This window comes from Xiphophorus couchianus, chromosome 6 (assembly GCF_001444195.1).
Source record: "Xiphophorus couchianus chromosome 6, X_couchianus-1.0, whole genome shotgun sequence".
NCBI classification, from domain to species: domain Eukaryota; kingdom Metazoa; phylum Chordata; class Actinopteri; order Cyprinodontiformes; family Poeciliidae; genus Xiphophorus; species Xiphophorus couchianus.
This window is the reverse complement of record NC_040233.1, coordinates 14,594,497-14,612,547: the sequence shown is the minus strand read 5'-3', so window position 1 is coordinate 14,612,547 and position 18,051 is coordinate 14,594,497. Positions and strand designations below refer to the sequence as shown.

At 39.2% G+C, this 18,051-nt stretch overlaps 1 protein-coding gene across 5 annotated transcripts in view; it reads left to right on the top strand.

Annotated features, from left to right (window-relative positions):
- The first annotated feature begins 4,236 nt into the window (after positions 1-4,236).
- The window catches only part of clcn2a (chloride channel, voltage-sensitive 2a), a 56,448-nt gene continuing 42,633 nt past the window's right edge, over positions 4,237-18,051 (top strand). For 2 of the 5 annotated variants that reach the window (XM_028020728.1, XM_028020726.1), the window contains exon 1: positions 9,865-10,108. In XM_028020728.1, coding sequence (XP_027876529.1) covers positions 10,058-10,108 — 51 coding nt within the window. In that variant the 5' untranslated portion in view covers positions 9,865-10,057. Of the gene's footprint in view, positions 4,969-9,864; positions 10,109-18,051 lie in introns of those variants that run through there. The other 3 variants (XM_028020727.1, XM_028020730.1, XM_028020729.1) reach the window with 2 other exon arrangements.

The window sequence follows — 18,051 nt, the reverse complement described above, 5'->3', positions numbered from 1 at the left end:
GAGCCAGAGGCCGGTATAGTTAGCAGTCCTTCTGCTTGTGTTGTTGGTTAAAGAGGTTTCTGGTAGAATCAACACTGGGGGGCCAACAGTGAAAAAACTAATGAAAATTGAAACCAGAACGGTAAGGACGATGATAAAAAATAATAAAGGTAGCTTTGGCATAAATGTGGGCTCCAACCTGTTAAAACAAACCAGTGTAATTAAGCGACATTGGCATTCACTGCATAGATCTTGACCTATATAATTATCATAAATGGTAAACTGCAAAACTTTCTTTATAGGAGTGCTGTTTCACTGCATTGGAATTTGCTTAAAAGATGTGAAAACTACCTTTCAGGGACCTTTATACAGCTTTTCCATGTTACGCGTGTCCTCTGCTTTTCTAACAAATGTAGGATAGCATCTGAAATGTAACATCTATATTTGTTTTCCCTTTGTGGTAGATTTGTTTCCACTACATTTTAATGAAATTATCACAAGTCAGTTCCTGATTTTATGGCGTCTAATTTTTTAAGCAGAGATGCAGAGGTTTTACTACACAATGCACTGTGGTTGACGTTAAACAAGCACAAAAATAAGAGCTTTCTGCTGCTTGTTTCCTGCAATTTTGAAATGAAAAAAAAAAGATACCAGTTGAACTGGGATTGTCCAGCAGAAAATCACCACAGCACACTGGAGCTGTGTGGTGTGGTGACATTGATTTAACTGCAATATGTTGATTGCAGCTAAATCAGCGTATTGATTTAGCTGCAATTTATTTTTCTTATCACCATCATTACCTCTTTAATAAACGTATTGTTCATAAGCAGCATACAAATAAATTACAAACCTCACATATCTCAATGGTTCATGTAAAGAAAAAAAAAATCGTACCAAACAGACTACAAAGCCCAGAAAGAGGAGGATAGTACCGTATAGCAGGCACCAACTTTATCCCAATGGCAACATTTGATGAGAGCCTGTAAAAGCTGCAGTGTTATCTAACAAACAGTGAGAGAAGGCTTTAAGTACATGCAACACATCAAGAATGTCTCAAAATGTTAAATTAACTTTACCTTCTGGTACTCCAAAGGTAGACATGATGGCCTCCATCAAGCCCAAAACAAACAGAGCGCAGCCACAGACATTAGCAAGAAAAAACATGATGGAAAAACCCCAGAAAACAAGGATACTTTATCATCTCTTAACAAAGCCTAATCACTAACACCCAAGTGAGGATTTTAAGCTACAGCAGTCAGCTGTGTCAGCTTTAAAAAGGATACAGTAGGCACCACCAGCCTCTAAAGCCCCATTAGTGGAGATGGCACAAATGGACAGAACAGTCATTGTGATGATAAAGTAGGCCACCAAAAACAGGGTGATGGAATGATATAGACCTGCCTGACCCACAACAAAACTTGCAAAAATTTAGAGGTCATACATTTCTCTCAAAGGACAAACCAAACTATTAGCAAAAGAGCTGGTTTAAAGCTGAAAAGGGTGCATTTAATTTAGAAAAAGTTTGTGCCTTCTGTTTAATTATTATGTGCTTTTTTTCATAACCGAATGAATCCTATATATATGTATATATATATATATATATATATATATATATATATATATATATATATATATATATATATATATATATATATATATTAGAAAACTGATTTATTTGAATTGTTAATACAGCATGTCAGTGCTAGAATGTATAATTGTGGTACTTATTAAAAATTGTTCAGACTGTTCATGCAAAATTGGATGAATTAAGTCAACAAGATAACACATGCATGAAGACTTATCAGAAGGATTCTCTCTGCATATAAATATGCACTGCAATCTCCTTCTTGTTGACGAAAGACGGCGCTTTGAGTCACAAAACTCAGACATTCCCAAAGGCATTGCAAGGATTTTTGAGAATCCAGGATGGCTCCCAGCAGAGGAAGCTAACAACACATCGGAATCCAAAGCCAACCAATTAGAGAAACATTCGTGAAAATGTGTTTGCTTATTATTTATGAATTTTAATCAGCACACAGCACGTGTTGTGAGGTTTGGTGTGAAAGTGACAAAAACAGCATGTGTAAGAGGAAAACCCCAAGGATTTAAAGTTTAAGACAGGAGTTAATTTGATGGCAAATAAAGTTAATTTGACCAGCAAATTGGTGCTTACCCTCAGCACTTATGAGGCTGTTTACATGCCGTTTGTCACAGTAACTGCCTCCTCTTACACTCATTTGAAACTGTGCAACTATGAGTAGGTAGTCGTTGATGTTGATTTTATCTACCATCTGCAATCAAAGTCCCTCATCCTTTTTCTGTTGGGTTCCTTTGGACCCTCACACCCTCAGTGAGAATCATAGGCTGTCTCCTCTCTTTTCCTGGTGCTGGAGGAGAAGAGATGAGAATGTTATCACTCAAACAGAAATGAAACAAGCAGTTGGTGCTTTTATGTGCTTACATACTGCTTTTTTCCCCATGAAGCTCAATGCAGGATGTTTGAATTGGTTTGGGAATATTTCTAGAGCCAGAACACTCACTCAGCAACTAAAGAGGCAAGAAGGGAGAAGCCAGATAAACAGATGCCTTGTGTAAATAAACAGCTTTTTTGAAGTCTTCCTAGGAATAAGCAACTTTTTAAGGAGTTGTCTCAAAGCAAAAAGATGGCGATCTTTACAAAAGAGATGTTACAATATTCATAGCCTATCTGGCAGCTCTGTTGCATAGAAACTCTGCAGGTTCAGCCTCAGTTTCCCACACCTCAGAGGCTATAGCAAACAGAGAGGCAGGAGTGCTGGATGGACCCCTGTCAACAAGCTGCAGATCCAAAAGTCAGCCTTATTACAAGTTCATTAAAATACTCAAAGTGTACTCAATGCTTAAAAGCCATGCCCCTGCTTGGCTGCTTCCGATGAGCTCACATTAGCTTCATTAAGTGATTTATCAGGTAAAAAATTGCTGTGAGTCAACTGTGATGTCTCATAAAAAGGAGCTGTGTGTCCCTTTTGTCCTCCCACCACTTGATTTCCCACCTTCTCATTTGGTAGTGGGAAGTGCGAGTGTTGTCTGGACTAAGAGGACAACGCTCTCCAACTTCCACTGACTGAATGTTGCGGACTGTGAAATGGCATTTAGCTTTAAATATTTTCCTGTTTGATCTTCAGGAAACAGAATGGTTACTAACATTCACATAGCTGCCACAAGATCTTCTCAGAACAGCTGGGGAATAGTTAGTGGTTTGTCAAGATCCTGCCTGCCCTAAAAACAGAAATCACTTGTTTGTGTAAAATACACCCATCTGCAACAATGAGCATGTGGTTGTGTGACATATTTTTTTATATGGCTTATTTACCTGACTACACAGTGTAAGCAATTTTGACATAACATTTTATACAAGAAAGCTTGTAACATATTGCATTCAAACTGGACTTTTTGAACTTTGTGCAGGTGTTAGTTTTTTCTCAAACTACAAATCACCCAGAATGCTCTGTCCTGATGGTGAAACATGGTGAGGGCAGCATCGTTATGTGGGAGAGCATTTCTACCGCAGTGACACTTAACTACCTACCTGAAAGGAAAGGTAGTTAAATGTTGGTGGGACCATCAATTTTATGGAGATGTTCTGCATCTGAATGAGTTGAGTTCAGTAAACAGTTTCTATTTACTGAAGCCACAATTTAGAGAGGCTAATTAACCTAACAACCATGTTTTTGAACTCTGGGAGGAGGCCAGGCTACCCGGAGAGAACCCGCACAAGGACAGGGAGAACATGAAAACTCCATGTAGAAAGCCCCCAGGCCGGGATTCGAACCAACGACCAGAAACCTGCGTGACTCATTAACTTTCCATTAAAAACACAATTAAAAGTCCTGTGTCATTTTCCAGCTATGTCTTTGCAGATCGGACAAGGTGACATCACTGTCCTCCAAAGCTCGTTTAGTATCCAGCCTCGCAGCATTGATCGTCTAGAATGTGAATCTTCACCCGACCGGAAACATGCAATCATACTGTGGGTGTTAAAGCCTTAAGGTCGCAGGGGGGAGATGTAGAGACTCCAATTCAATTGTCATGTAGAGTATGGGGGGTATAAAGGCTGTCAATGACATGAATATAATAATTTTAAAAAAACATGATGCACATCTATCCTTCTCTCCAGACACACTTGTTCATCCGCTTCCTGGACAGTAACTGAGCCCATGCTTCTTGCGCCTTTCGTTTCTTTCTTTCTTTTTTTTTTTTTTTTTTTTTTTTTGGCGTGTGCCCTTATTAAGACGCATGACGCCCAATTCGGACCATTAATAGTGCATATGCGCTGTGACACGCAGGGAAAAGCACACCATGAGCCAAATACAGATGTTCTCTTCCTCTCACTCATATTTCTGCAGACAATCCCGGCTGCTGTTAATTAAGACGAATGTGCGCCGCGCCTCCGCAGATAACGAGCGGAGCGAAAGGATCTCTGCACACACAGGGAGAAGAAGACTGCTGGCCAAAGCTCTGACTGTACCCGCATTGCATCACGGACACGACACCCGGTACCCCGCTGTCTTTCTCCCACCTCAACAGGCGCAGATGAGGAGACTGTAGCATCTTATCGCATAGTTTTGAGGACTCATGCCGCCGCGCTCTCAGTCACAGCCAGCCAACAGATGTGCGCCGCTCCGGAGGCGCAAAGCCGGTGATTTTTACGCGCCTTTCTGATAACTTTGGCGCGGCAGTATTTATGGATTGCGCATCAGTTACAGGGCAGCCTCTGGGATCTGCTAATATTTCTCCCTCAGTGGAGTTTTGTGTCACCACCGGGGGCCACAAGCTGCCGGATCGCGTTATATTTTGTAAGTGAGCGCTGCAACCTGTAGCTGTGCGCCTCTTTTTATTCCAGTCAACATTCCGCTGAGGCGCAATGGAGGGACGCAGCTGACGCTTTTGAATCCCCAAACTCGAGGAGGAGACGGGAAAAAAAGAGCAAAAAGCAGCCCAGAGGAAACAGTGAGTACACAGCGTCCTGACAGGCTCTCGTATTTAGAAGTATAAAATCCATCCAAATGTCTCCTTAACTTTGTCCGCATCTGGCTCAAGGACAAATGATAATTAAAGGTCGGTTAATTCGTAATGCTCCGATTTTATTTAGTGATTTCCCCCCCTCACAGTTTGTGCATCATGCAGACCACAGACTGACCTAAAATTGAGTAACTTGACATTAAAAATAGACAGACGGTGGTAGATGGGGTACATGGTGATGATGCGCAAAATGGATCAAAAGGTCTTTGTAACACAGCAAAACATAAGGATAAAATAACAAATTAATGCCATTCTCTTGTCTTAAATGATAAGACAAGAACATGTCATCATTTTCACAAAGCATTCCCGTTTTCCAGCGTCATTTTATACACTGACTTTGTTTTCATAATATTTGACTATGTAAGTTCTCTTAAACATTTCGGCTGTATAGGGGCCCTGAAGATGGTTCTCTGTCTGCTTTAGTAGGAAGCTAGTAAAGTTTATTAACCTCAGCTTGGAGATGTGCCTGAGTTTTTGCCCAATCTCATTCAGAAAGGGTGATGAATAATCCTTATAGTGTATGTCCTTCCACTTGTTGCCCTGCCAAGAACCAGCTGCAGCTGAACAACTGTTTAATCTGTTAACCAACCAAATGTCTTCTTTCCTGGAGGAGTCCTTTATAAGATTATAGACTTTGAAGCTAAACAATGCCCGTGTGACCAGATAGACTAATTAAGTACGTGAATCCATATTTCCAACTGACAGAACAGGGATAAAATGCCTTGTAAAAGTATTCATTCATTCAAATTTTCTTTACATTTGGTCAGCTATGAACATGTTAGCTCAAAAAATCTACATGAACCTATTTTTTGGTGTTTGTGCAGTCAAAACAAGAAGCTTAAATACACTGGCTAAAAAGACACATGGAACTTTTTTCTCACTGTCTGAAGTTAAATCAGACCAAACTTCTCTTGTTTTAGGTCAGTTAGAATTAGATTTATTTCTCTCTGCTAAATGCCACAATACTGAGAGCAATGACAGGTCACAGATTTACTTATAAATGTCTTCAAAATCAGAAGTTTTCAACCACATGTAGTAAATTAACACAAAATGCATTGGAACAAAAACAACACATGGCTTTTGAACGTTTTTACAAATAAAAGTATCGCAGGTGGGCCTTCCTTTTGTATTCTGCCTTCTTTAGTGTGAAACTACTAAAATAAATCTGGTGCTACCAATTACTCTAAATAGTACATAGAGTCCACCTGTTAGTAAAGTCTCGGTGTAAATCCAGCTGTCTTGTGAAGGCCCCAGAGGTTTGTGAGGGAAAATTACGGAATCAACATCAGAATCAGGAAGGCAAAGGAGCACACCAGACAGGTGAGATATCAAGTTGTGGTGAAATTTAAAGTGGGATTAGTTCATAAACAATGTCCCCAAGAAGAACTGCTGGCATCCACAGCTCAGAGGAAAGAGCCTGCCTGGAGGAAATCTATTAAACATGACTAAATGAGTGGCAAGAATAAGACTTTCCTTGTTGAAAGAAAGCCATAAAAAGTCAATTTTGCTGTTTACTATTATCTATGTGGGTGTAACATCAAATCTGTTTTGAAGTGAATTTAATAAAATAACTTCTAAACTGTACACAAAATTATTAATGTAAAAGAAATACAGCTTTAATGTACATTAATTACCCTAAGCATAACATGCATTTGTAGTGAAAGTTTGCATTGACTTGAGTTTTTAGGTATTTTGTAAGAAAATGTAAAAGGTGATGGATAATGTTTCTTCTCTTTTACAAATAAACACAATGTTGTGTTGATTGACCACATAAAATCCATATAAATACATTGAAGTTTTGTCTGTAACATGACAAAATGTAAAAAAAAAAATTTTTAAATCAAGTGTTAGAAATACTTTGCTCCGTACTTTAACTCTCTGTCTTACTACAACATAAATGAAGCTGGTAAAACTCATTATTGTCACAGAACGTGGGCCCAAAATAATCACACAAAATAGGAATGAAATGGAGTTTCTGATAGCATACTCAGGTCTAAGAGGTTTCTCAGCTCCAGCTGTCCTCTGGTCCGTGGTCTGGCTCTCCCTACTTGTTGCTTTTCCAAGAGCTAATCAACTGCAGCCCATCCTGACAAACTGTTTAATCTCTTCACCACTAATATGCCTTTGGTCTTCAAGGAATATGATCTTTCATCCATTAAGATTCAACAGTGTAGTAAGGCTTCATTTGTGAGCTTCGAGGTTTCTGGAAAGGGCTTCTGTGGGAATTCATGCACCCGTTCATTCAAAAATAGCTTTTTTGGCAAGTAAGCTAAGTGGTTTTAAGATTACTTTTTTGAAGTGCCTGCAAGCAGAAAGTCTCTCAATATGAGGACTGAATGTCACTTTACTAAAGTATTGAATGCAAAGATTTATATATATATATCTTTATTTAAATTGTGTTTAACTGCTGTTAATGCTGCACAGTCTGCATATGATTCAGGAGAGCTCTGTTCAACAAATATACAATATATGCATGAATTAACAAGATCCTGAACACCAATATATACCACATTTTATCTGGGCTCTGTGCCTTTATTTATAAATAGTTTTATATTTTTTTCATTGTTTATCTCTCTTCAGCTGATTTATGACACTTTTTAATCTGGAAACAACTCTACTCTGCAGTAATCATAACGTCACTTTTTCATAACATGTTCATTGCGTTCCTCTGTCGGTAATATCTCAAATGAGCTCAAGAGTATTCAGCCTCTCTAAAGTTGCTTTTAAACAGACAGAACGAGTGTGGAGAGCCTTTCTGAGAATGAAGAGAACCCCTTTCTTCCATTTTTATTAATGGAAGAAAATATTCCGATTTTTACATCACTTAAATTCAGCCAGTTTAATTTACTCCAACTTGATTGTACAAAATACTGAAACAACTTCTCCCAGTGATGATGGTGAAGTGCAGGAGGGACATTCAGACTTTTCTAGTGTCCTAAATTTAAGCAGTGTTATATGAGTCAACCACACCAAAACAATTTTTGTTAATAATGATAAATTTTCAATTGGTTTTGTTAATAAAAATCTGAAAAGTGTGGTGTACATCTGAAGTCAGGCGCTTTAAATCTGGTATGCCTAAATAACATCTAAAGAAATCAATTTCTTTCAGTAGTCGCCAAACTAATGAATTGAGTCATCTTCAATCTCAGTATATTTAAAGCTCTTCGAAGACCTCAGAAATTGTGTTAGTTATGTAAAATATTTTCAAGAAAAAGCAGTTTGAGAAGTAGAAATACCGAGGCGTAATGCTAGTTGACACATTATTAGCTGTTGACACTCTATTGCAGCTCCTTGATTAGCAAAGCAGCTAATCATCCAGGGGCTGCACTCGTTTTCCTTGGCACTTAATGGCTGTACTACCAAAAGATGACAATAGCTTGTGGTTTTGACTGTGAGTATTAACGCATATTAAGGTGTTAGTATTTACACTACTGTAATAGGTAGGTATAAGTGGATATAGATTTGTATAGGGGATCCCATGTTGGTGGATTTTAGCTACCACAGCGATTAGTCATGCACTGCATTAATCTGGCTGTTAAGGTGGAGCAGCAAGAACAAAGGTGTTGTTAAAAGAAAGTTATAGGTCTAGTTAGCAATTTCCCACAAGCCATTTAGAGGACTCAGCAACCATGTGGAAAGAATAGGTACTCTGGTAAGACGGGGCCAAATAACCTCTATGGCTGACAATTACAGAGGGAAATAATCTGTACTTGTACATCACTTTATCAAGTCCGAGGACTCCAAAGTGCTTTACGCTACAATCAGTCATTCACTCATCCATGCACACATTCACACACTGATAGTGGTACGCAATCGGTGTCACCGGGCCTTCAGAACACTATCAGCAATCAAAGCGGGTGAAGTGTCTTGCCCAAAATCAACATGGCAAAGATGGACAAAGCAGAGGTTCAAACCAGCAACCCACCAACCCTCCTGAGCCGCCGCTGCTCTTGCATTCACTTCGCCGAACACGGTAGACAATAAACACCTTCTACCTCCATTACCTCACCATCACCAGTGGCGATGCCTGGAGACACACACGGCAAATGACATGCTGAAAGGCCACAAGATGGGATTCAAACCTCGGGCTTTCTTGTTTCAAGACAACAGAGCAACTAACTGTGCTACTGTTAAATCAAATTTAGTCCTCTCATTCTTAGTAAACATAAAAAACTAACATTTTAGTCTGTGTTAAGATTCAGGCATTTATGGGAGGCCCCCTGGTTTGACTACAAATGAAGATTTTCCAATTGATTTTGTAGAAGGGTATAAATAACTTTCATTCATCTTGATTCACATTTTTAATAAAATATAAATTATTTATATTAATTGATATATATATATATATTTTCAGAACTGGTTAAATTTTTATATTGTTTAACTATATTGCAAAATGTCTGTCTCATCTATACCAGAAACATACTTGGATGACAATAATTTTAGATATAAATCTGTGAATGAGTCATTTTCATCTTAAACACAGGCGTTGATATATGACTCCCAATTACAGGCGAGCCACAACCCTTATGAATTAATCATTCTCTTTGTTATCATTCATGGAGTGACTGAAGTAGGGAGCAAAATACAGCCGTGCTGCTCAGAAATACCACTCTGGGATGTACTGTAAAGTGTTTTAGCAGTGATGTATGTCACCTGGATGCTACCTCTGCGTGCCCAGGTCCAGGAAGCATTAGTGTAAAAGTCCTCTAACAGCTGTTCCAGAGAGAGAGAGAGCAGGGGAGAAAAGTGGAGGAGGGAGGCGGTGTTTCGCAGTTAAACTGCAACGCAGCTGCGAGCCAGCAGCCGGCTGTGCCTCTCATCTGGCTCACACACTCACACGTCGAGGCAGCGGTCCTCTGCACCATGCAGGCGGGCCGGTGGTAGCAAACCTGTTACACACCGCTCACGCGATGGCAGCGAGTCACACTGAGTCCTCCCTCCTCTCCTCCGCTGAAGATTAATTAGAGGAAAACGGATTTATTTATTTTTTTTGCCTCTCAATGAGGATTTTGCAGCGATGGTGAAGGGCAAAGCAGAGGAGCGGACGCTCCAGTACCAGCAAACTTTGGTGAGTTTGGGATGATGTCATGGATGATGCAGTTGCGGGTCGGACATGCTTGGCTTACATGGAGGATGGAGGCGCAGCTGCTGCCTGCTCTGCTCTGCCCTGCAGGAGGACGGGGACTCTGCTGCTGTGTGTAATCTCACCTCTAGGACATAAAACGTGGAATGCTTCTGGTGGGCTCGTAAAGCAGATGCAGGAGTCCTGTCTGCTCGCCCTCCGTTCATTCACCTTGATCCACAGGTGTTGCATCAGTCTGCGTCTGCCTGCACCAACATGATTAACTCTTATCAGTTTTCACCAAACCATCTCAGACACATTATTCAGCCTGCAGGAATGCATGTATTGCTCTCCACAATCACCTTATGTAAGCCCTAATGAGGAATTAATAAGATGTTAATATGCCTCCTCCTGTATCTTCCTCATACGTCTCCTGTAGATCTCCTACTCCCCCCCTTCATCTTATCCCGCTGTCATCATCCTCAGTCCTTCCTGTTTGCTGGTTTGGCCCGATCCATGAACTAAAAGTGGAATGTTTCTGTCTATTAATTGCTTCATGCACTAGTTTCCCCATCCATGTCACTACAGGACTGGCAGTGATACCCTGGAGCTCTTTATCTATATTCAGATAAAGGGACAGTCTGACAGACAGGCAGTGAGGCATAAAAACCTGTGGATTTGTGTCATCCCTCATTGATTTATGTGTCTGTGACAATCTATCAGTGCCATCTTCTGTGTATCTTTGTTATTTGTTTCTGCATGCACACATTTACACAGATGAATGCACAATTTTAAGACATTAGATCTATTCGTCGCTTTCTCACAGCCATGCCAGGCCGCTGATGAATGCGAAGATGTTATTCCCTTTTTGGCGGTGTGAAGATCGATGTCATGCTGTGTTTCTCAGTAAAAAGATCAATAGCAATGTGAAAAGACAGTCTGTGAAGATTGGAACGTGCTGTCTGTACACCCCACCTCTGACTCTGACCATCTTACTCTGATCAGTTGATTTATCGTTAACTCTTTACGGTCCTGTTGCCAAAAATAGCCTGCCATGTGTGTGTGTGTATACATGTGTTTCTGTAGCTGAATGCTGGTGCAGTAACAGTGCTATTTATCACATTTCTTTCCTCAGGTGAAGCAAAGCATCTGGGCTTTTTTTCCCTCTGCAAACCCAATGAGATTTAGAGGCTGATAATCACCCACTGCAAAAGCCACTGAAAAAAAGGAAAACATTTATAATCTGATGAGTGATGATTTTCTTGGAGGCTTAGCTGCAACCCAAAAATTGGATTCTGATGTTGACAAAAGGATCTTTTTGTGTTTTATTGTATGCCCCCTGAAAGACTCAGCCGATTTTCAGTCTTTGTTGTTTGCATGGAGTTCAGAAGAATGGTGCTGCAGGCCTGATGAGCAGGTGTCAAAAAACCCCTTAGTGGAAAAAAAAGGAAAAAAAGAGAGAGATTTATCTGCTAAACCTTTCAACAAGGGAGTTACAGAAACACAATTTGTCTTTTTATAGCTTGTATGCTTTCTAATTATTTACTACATATGCAGCAATAATTCTTTTAGAGGCCGAGAACCAGCAATGGTGTAAACTTTGAAAACATTTGAAACAAAAATTAATTTTATCAGCGTTTTTATGTTGCCGGAGTTTGACAACTACTGCTGTGATCAGCGCAGACTCAAGGTTTGAGGGAAGCAGAGAATACAATACTGCTGTGGCGGCTTGCACTGCATGGTGTCCTCAAAATTAAGGTGTTAAAGTAACTGTGTCACTATGTTGTTTTTTTTTTGTCCCCATAATAGTCTGAATTACTTAAACAAATATCTGTAAATACATTGTTTAGACATTGTTGTTCCTCTGACTTACTTATCGGTCTGGAAGTCATTTAGAGTGTACAACTCTTTAATAAGGTCTTTAAGGATTGGTTAAGTTTAACTAGTCAATGATATTTGACACAAATGACTCTAATTAGTTGTGCTTGCTAGAGAACCACAGACAGTTGTACATAAGTAGAAGACTTATCTGTTTGTATCTGTTATGGAGAGATACAAATCACAAAGATGATATTTGTAATGGCATAAAGTTATGATTGTAACATAACCATCAAATTAAAAGAACAACCTTTTGAAAATTCAAATCTCAATTGAGCAGAAATCGAAAACTAAGTTTGCTTTAACTCTCTCTGATCGGTGATCGTTTGTGAGGAAAAACTGAAAGATCTGCTTTATTTTTATCCTTCTCATTAAATGCATTGAAACTAAGAACTCGCACTGTTTTCAGTATGTAAATATATCAGACAACAGCGTGACCTTAGATGCATATTTTGAGTTTGTTTTGGAAAAGAAATAAGACATGGTGTATTGGCAAGTGGTTTATGAGATCAGTCTCTTTCACAAGTCTTGTAATTCTTTTGTTTTCTGTTGGATTTAAAGCAAATTCTGCTAACAAAAAATAACAACTTTATTTCTCTTAGTTCTTAGAAAAAAAGTCTGAATTTGTCAAAATCAAAATTGTAAATTTGTGCAATCCAGAAGATGCCTCATTGGTAAATTTGTGTTATCAACTGTATGATTGCAATTCTTGCATAGCTGACCTTTGCAGATATTTTAATGCTTCTCAAGTTATAATTTACAAGAATTCAAAATCTTTCAGTTTTGATATTATTAAGAAACATTCAGATTAGGTTGATTTTTTTTAAAACTATAAATCTGAATCTGATATTTTGACACCCATAGTGTGTGAGAGAAGTTAATTCCTCTTGGGAGGATCCTGTTGGCCTTTTGAGTCTCAAGCAGCTTTAGCTTAGCTTGCTTACATCTTGGACTGGCTCTGACTTTGAAAATAAATGGCATATCATTTGCATAAATATCTTCTCTAAATGCAACACTTCTATAAGTTCTGGATAACTGACTGGAAAGCTATTCATTGTCTCTCTTGATGTCTTTTATATATATATATATATTTAAAAAAAAAAAAAAAGAAGGCTGAACCAGAAAAAAGTAACGAAAAGACTTCTTTGAGTTAAATAAGGCTTTCTCTTTAGGCTGCATCTGCTGTGCTTAGTCAGGTCAAGGGCAGAGCATGCTGGGACATCAGTCAGTGGTTGTCTGCTTCATGTCTCCTGGGATGAAGGACTGGAAGTGGAAAATTAAAGAAGCAGCAGGTCAGATGCTGACAAGAAAGGAGACAAACGGATTGTGTTATGGCAGTTTTGTTTCCAACTGTTTGATTTTTTTATTTTATTTATTTTTTATCGTTTAGTTTTTCGTAGAAGCTTCTCTCAAAGATGTGGGTGGTCGGGATGTGTCATAGGATTCGCCCGAGTAGCTACATGTGTTTTCTCTTTTCAGGAGCGTGGGCAAGGTTGTCCACGGGCATTTGTGTGAGTAAACGTGCGTGCACGTGTGTGTGTGTTGGAGTGGGAGGGTACGTTTTGCACCCCTACATATCCACCTGCCTACACACGCAACCTCGTACAGGATATCAGTGACATCAGGTCCATCCAGCAGCGGGAGGCGGGAGGATTTAGCTGCTGCGAGCATCAAAGTCATCATCCACCTGAGAGGGAGAAGCCACTCCCTCCTCAGCACAGGGCACTGCAGCACTGCAGAAATGTACAGCACATTCAGCACACGCTGCTGTCTTTGTAGACTCACATGTGAGAATGTTTTTCTCCGAGCAATCTGCTTCAGTTAAAAGTCATACAGGGCTTCTAAGATCAAGTTCCTCTTTTAAATCTATTTCAGTCTTATTTTGCGCATGTAGGGATGAAATTAAAAAAGATATACAACGTGAATGGACCTAAAGATTTGTATTGCTTTACGCTCAACACTTGCAGATGTATATCAGCATGCAGTGACTGTGTATACAGATATTAACACACTGCTTACAGTGCATTATACTGAAACTAGACACAGATTGTCTCCGGAGTAGAGAGCCAGCCCTGTGTCCACAGAAAACTAGACTCAGCAGTGTGAGATCTGTTCCTTCTCTTTGGATTGTTTGAAATGTGTCACAGACCAGTTGGGTTGGTAAATATCAGCAGGCTGTTTGCAGTTTACTTTGGTCTCTTTTAAAGAATTTGGTCTCCTAAATTAACCAGCGTTGCTTTACTTGTCAGCTCCATAATTCAGGCAGGAGACGACTATTTTTCCCGGAAGGAAAGTTAAACATTGGAATAGGGTTTAAGTTGCACATCGTGTGTATGCATTTTTAGCGTCTCTGTTGCTGTCGCACAAAAATTGCTGTCTCTTCAGGGAGGTCTAGTTTCTCCCTGTCAGCACTCTGCACACTTCTTCCACACACACACACACACCTCCGCACGTAAACACACACAAAGAGTTTGGCTCGAGCCCAGTCCAGACCTTGTCACTTCCCAATTGTGCTGTTACCTGCACACACTGCTGAATGAGCTACTGCAGAGACTGCAGAACAAAAAAAATCCTGAATTGACCTAAATTGGATCATTTCCATTCAATTCAGAACCTAAATGTTTTAATGTAGTGTTTCTTAGTCCTACAGGTCTACAGGGTCCACTGTTCTGCATGTTTGAGATGTGGCTCTGCTTCAGATTACCTAATTGGAGTGATCACACTCCTCAGCACGCCATCAAGTGCTGCAGAAGTCTGCTACATCAGATGTGTGGCAACAAGAAAAACCTTGAAACATGTAGGGTATTAGGTCTGAGAAACACTGTTTCCATCCATCTACACACCTATTTATTTTCTTTGTTTAGTTCCTGTGGAGACGCTGGGCAGGCTCTGGTGCTTATCTCTTGCAGTCAATAGGTGAAAGGTAGAGAGCACTTTGGACAGTTCACTAATACCTCATTTCCACTGAGCTGTACGGCATGGTTTGGTCCGGTTTGGTATGTTAGTTTGTGCACCATTTCTCTTCTTTTCAGTTGTAGGACAGTGGCACAGGTGAAGCTACTAGTGTCACACAACGTAATCCATTGATTGGGAGACAGAAAAACTAATGTGTCACGGTTGTCATCATTTCATTGACGTTTGATACTTTGTCCAATTCCTTTCACATAATATACAAACTAATCTGGGTTGCATTTTTTTTGTACATGTGAATTAATTAGCTAGTTACTGATATCTGGTGTAAATTTCATGTCAAATGCCCCATTAACAATATATTTACAAAGAAGAACACTGACTTTTAGAATACTTATTTTCTCTGCTTCATCACATTTTAACTCACATTGTTGCAAGAGAGGTGAAAAATCCAATCAGAAAAGGTGGACAAATATTTAAAATTGCTTAGAGGAACAGGTTAAGGTTGACAACATTTTGTAACCGGATGTGTCCAAGCAACATTTTATGTTATTTACTTACATTTACCTGACTTTAATTTATTTTTCTCCTCATATTTTAGAATTTTGTAAGCTGTCTGCACAAATCTGAGTTGCATTGTTTCAAGTCAAATAACAAGTGAAGTATCTCAAGGTGAACGTGGCTCAGATTGTGCAGTTATCATAAGGATTGGCAGTTCAATGTCAGTGTGTCCTAGAGAAATGGACTGCTGACCTGATGTGCTTTTGATGGGCGGTGATAACATCCTGTGTGTGCAGAGCATAAATGAAATGCAGCGATGTGTGAAAATATTGAACAGTGTAACAGTGCAGCACTTGCACCTCAGATTTCAGTTGTTAAAACTGCACCACTTTTAGACTGATTGCATTTTAGATCTCTGAGTCCCAAACTGGCATGTCAATTTGTTTTACCAACCTGCTACTGCTTTGGCACTTTAAGCCTGATGCAAGCATAATCCCCGGGTTGATGTGGGTTAAAAATCTAGTTCTGTACTTAAGTATTTTTCGACACGGTGTCACTATCTCTGCTTGATGGTTCTCTCTTCCTCGCATTGGATCCCTCTCTCCTCTTCAGTCTCTGTGCCTCTCTAATGTTATTACCGTGTGCTGCTGACGCTTTTCTCTTGTCTTGGTTCCACACTCATGCACGTCTCTGCCTGAATACGTCGAGACTGTGCACATTTATTTCACTGCATGTGTGAGAGAGACAGCTCTGACTCATGGGGACCCATTCTGAAAGTGGTCTCCACTACCTATATTAATTCAAACGTGGAAGGCAGGATGACTCACATTGTCACTTCCTCCTCTTAATTCAATTTTCTGTCTTGTCCCTGGAGGCTATATGGTTCAGATTAAACAGTGTTTTTAGTAGTTTCTGTAACTCTACTAGCCTCATCAATGCATTCTCAGCATGAGTTTAAGTAATCAGACAACCATAATCATATCGGATCTGGAACATCCATCAGTCTACCTGCAGAGATGAGGCAGAAAAAAGAAGATTAAAATCATCTGATGAATATTTATTATTAAAATCAACAGGGATGAAAGCGTTGGATGTTTTTCATATAGTAGATGTTTGTGTCAGTAATTGCCCTTTTTGAATACATTACTTTGTAGTGACTTGGAAATGGCTGAAAAACTGAAAACGTTCTGCTCAACCTGTACGAAGAGTCTTGCAAAATGATTTGTTATTTTGAACTTTTTCAGAATTGTATTAAGTGTTTGAAATGTGTCTTGCCTGGAGTTATGTAATATGGCAACACAAAGTAGGAATCATTGATACATGCAGTTCAGATCTTTAACAAATACAAATTTTAAATAAATATCTAGTTTATATATACCCTCCTGGATGGTATTTATATATTAAATTTCCATTCTGCAGCTCAAAAATTTCAATATTGGTCTCACCTGACAAGAGGCAGCCTCTTCCACATGTTCTACAGGATTTCGTTCTGTTCAAGTGGTTGCAAAAATCATTTGATTTTCTCATCTGAGCTGCAGATCTTTGTATTGCCTCCATAGATTGACTTATTTTGTGGCTCTCTGATTGATGCTCAATTTGTTGGATCCTGTCAATTTAAGTGACAACGGTGCATCATACTCTTTCTATTCTTATATGAGATATTTATATATGCTTTAAATGTCTGTGCAACTTTACATCTGATCTATTCGCTGGTTTTTGTGATGCTTTGTGTTCACTAATGTTTTCTAACAAACCTCTGAGTCCTTCATAGAACAGCTGGATTCATACTGAGATTAAACTGCTGAGCCTCTGTTTGCTAACCAGTTACTTCTAAAGGCAATTGATTGTACTGGATTTTATTTGGGGGTATCAGATATGTGTAAATTACACTTCAGATTTTTATTTGTGAAATATTTTTTAAAAAACTAAAGCTCTCCTTTTCCTAATCACCTCTATATTTGTGTAGGTTTAGCAGAAACTATTCCCAATAAAACATACTGAACTATGTTATTGTAATGCGACAAAAGGAGTGTATTAGTTTTTTAAAATGTCAACTCAGGCAGAGTTCAAACTGTGTTTTCTTCACTTTATTTGTTTGGAATGGAAATAGATTTTTTGAAACAAAGAGAGCAATATATGACACTGAATACTGGAAACCTCAAAATAAAAGATAACATTGTAAGAAGCCAACAGAGCAAATAGCAAGGAGATTAAAGCAACCAGTTGAACACACTAATTAGTCCAAAAATATTACAAATCCATAGTCTCAGAAAGCAGATTGTCTGACTTAGCAAATGTGACACATTGTGAGATGTGGCAGTGGAGTGTGGGGCGGGTATTGCTTTCTTGGAGCTTGGTGGACATGCAGTACAGTCTTCCTGTTAAAACCCAGCAGGCCATCCAGAACAGTGCTGCTGCACTGAGAGGCTTTTTGGAAATTTGTCCAGGAACGATAAATCAAATAATAATGTGAAGATATTTCCTGCTCATGGAGAGATTTTTCCAGATATTACACACAGGCCCATTAAAAGTAATAAAAACTTAACAGTTAAAGGTTTAAATCCATTTAGGGCCTCTGTGGCCCATTTGATTTGTCTGAAATGTGGAATTGTATTCTTTGTTGGACAAGACGAGACTCTGAAACACCTTTTCTCCGAGCA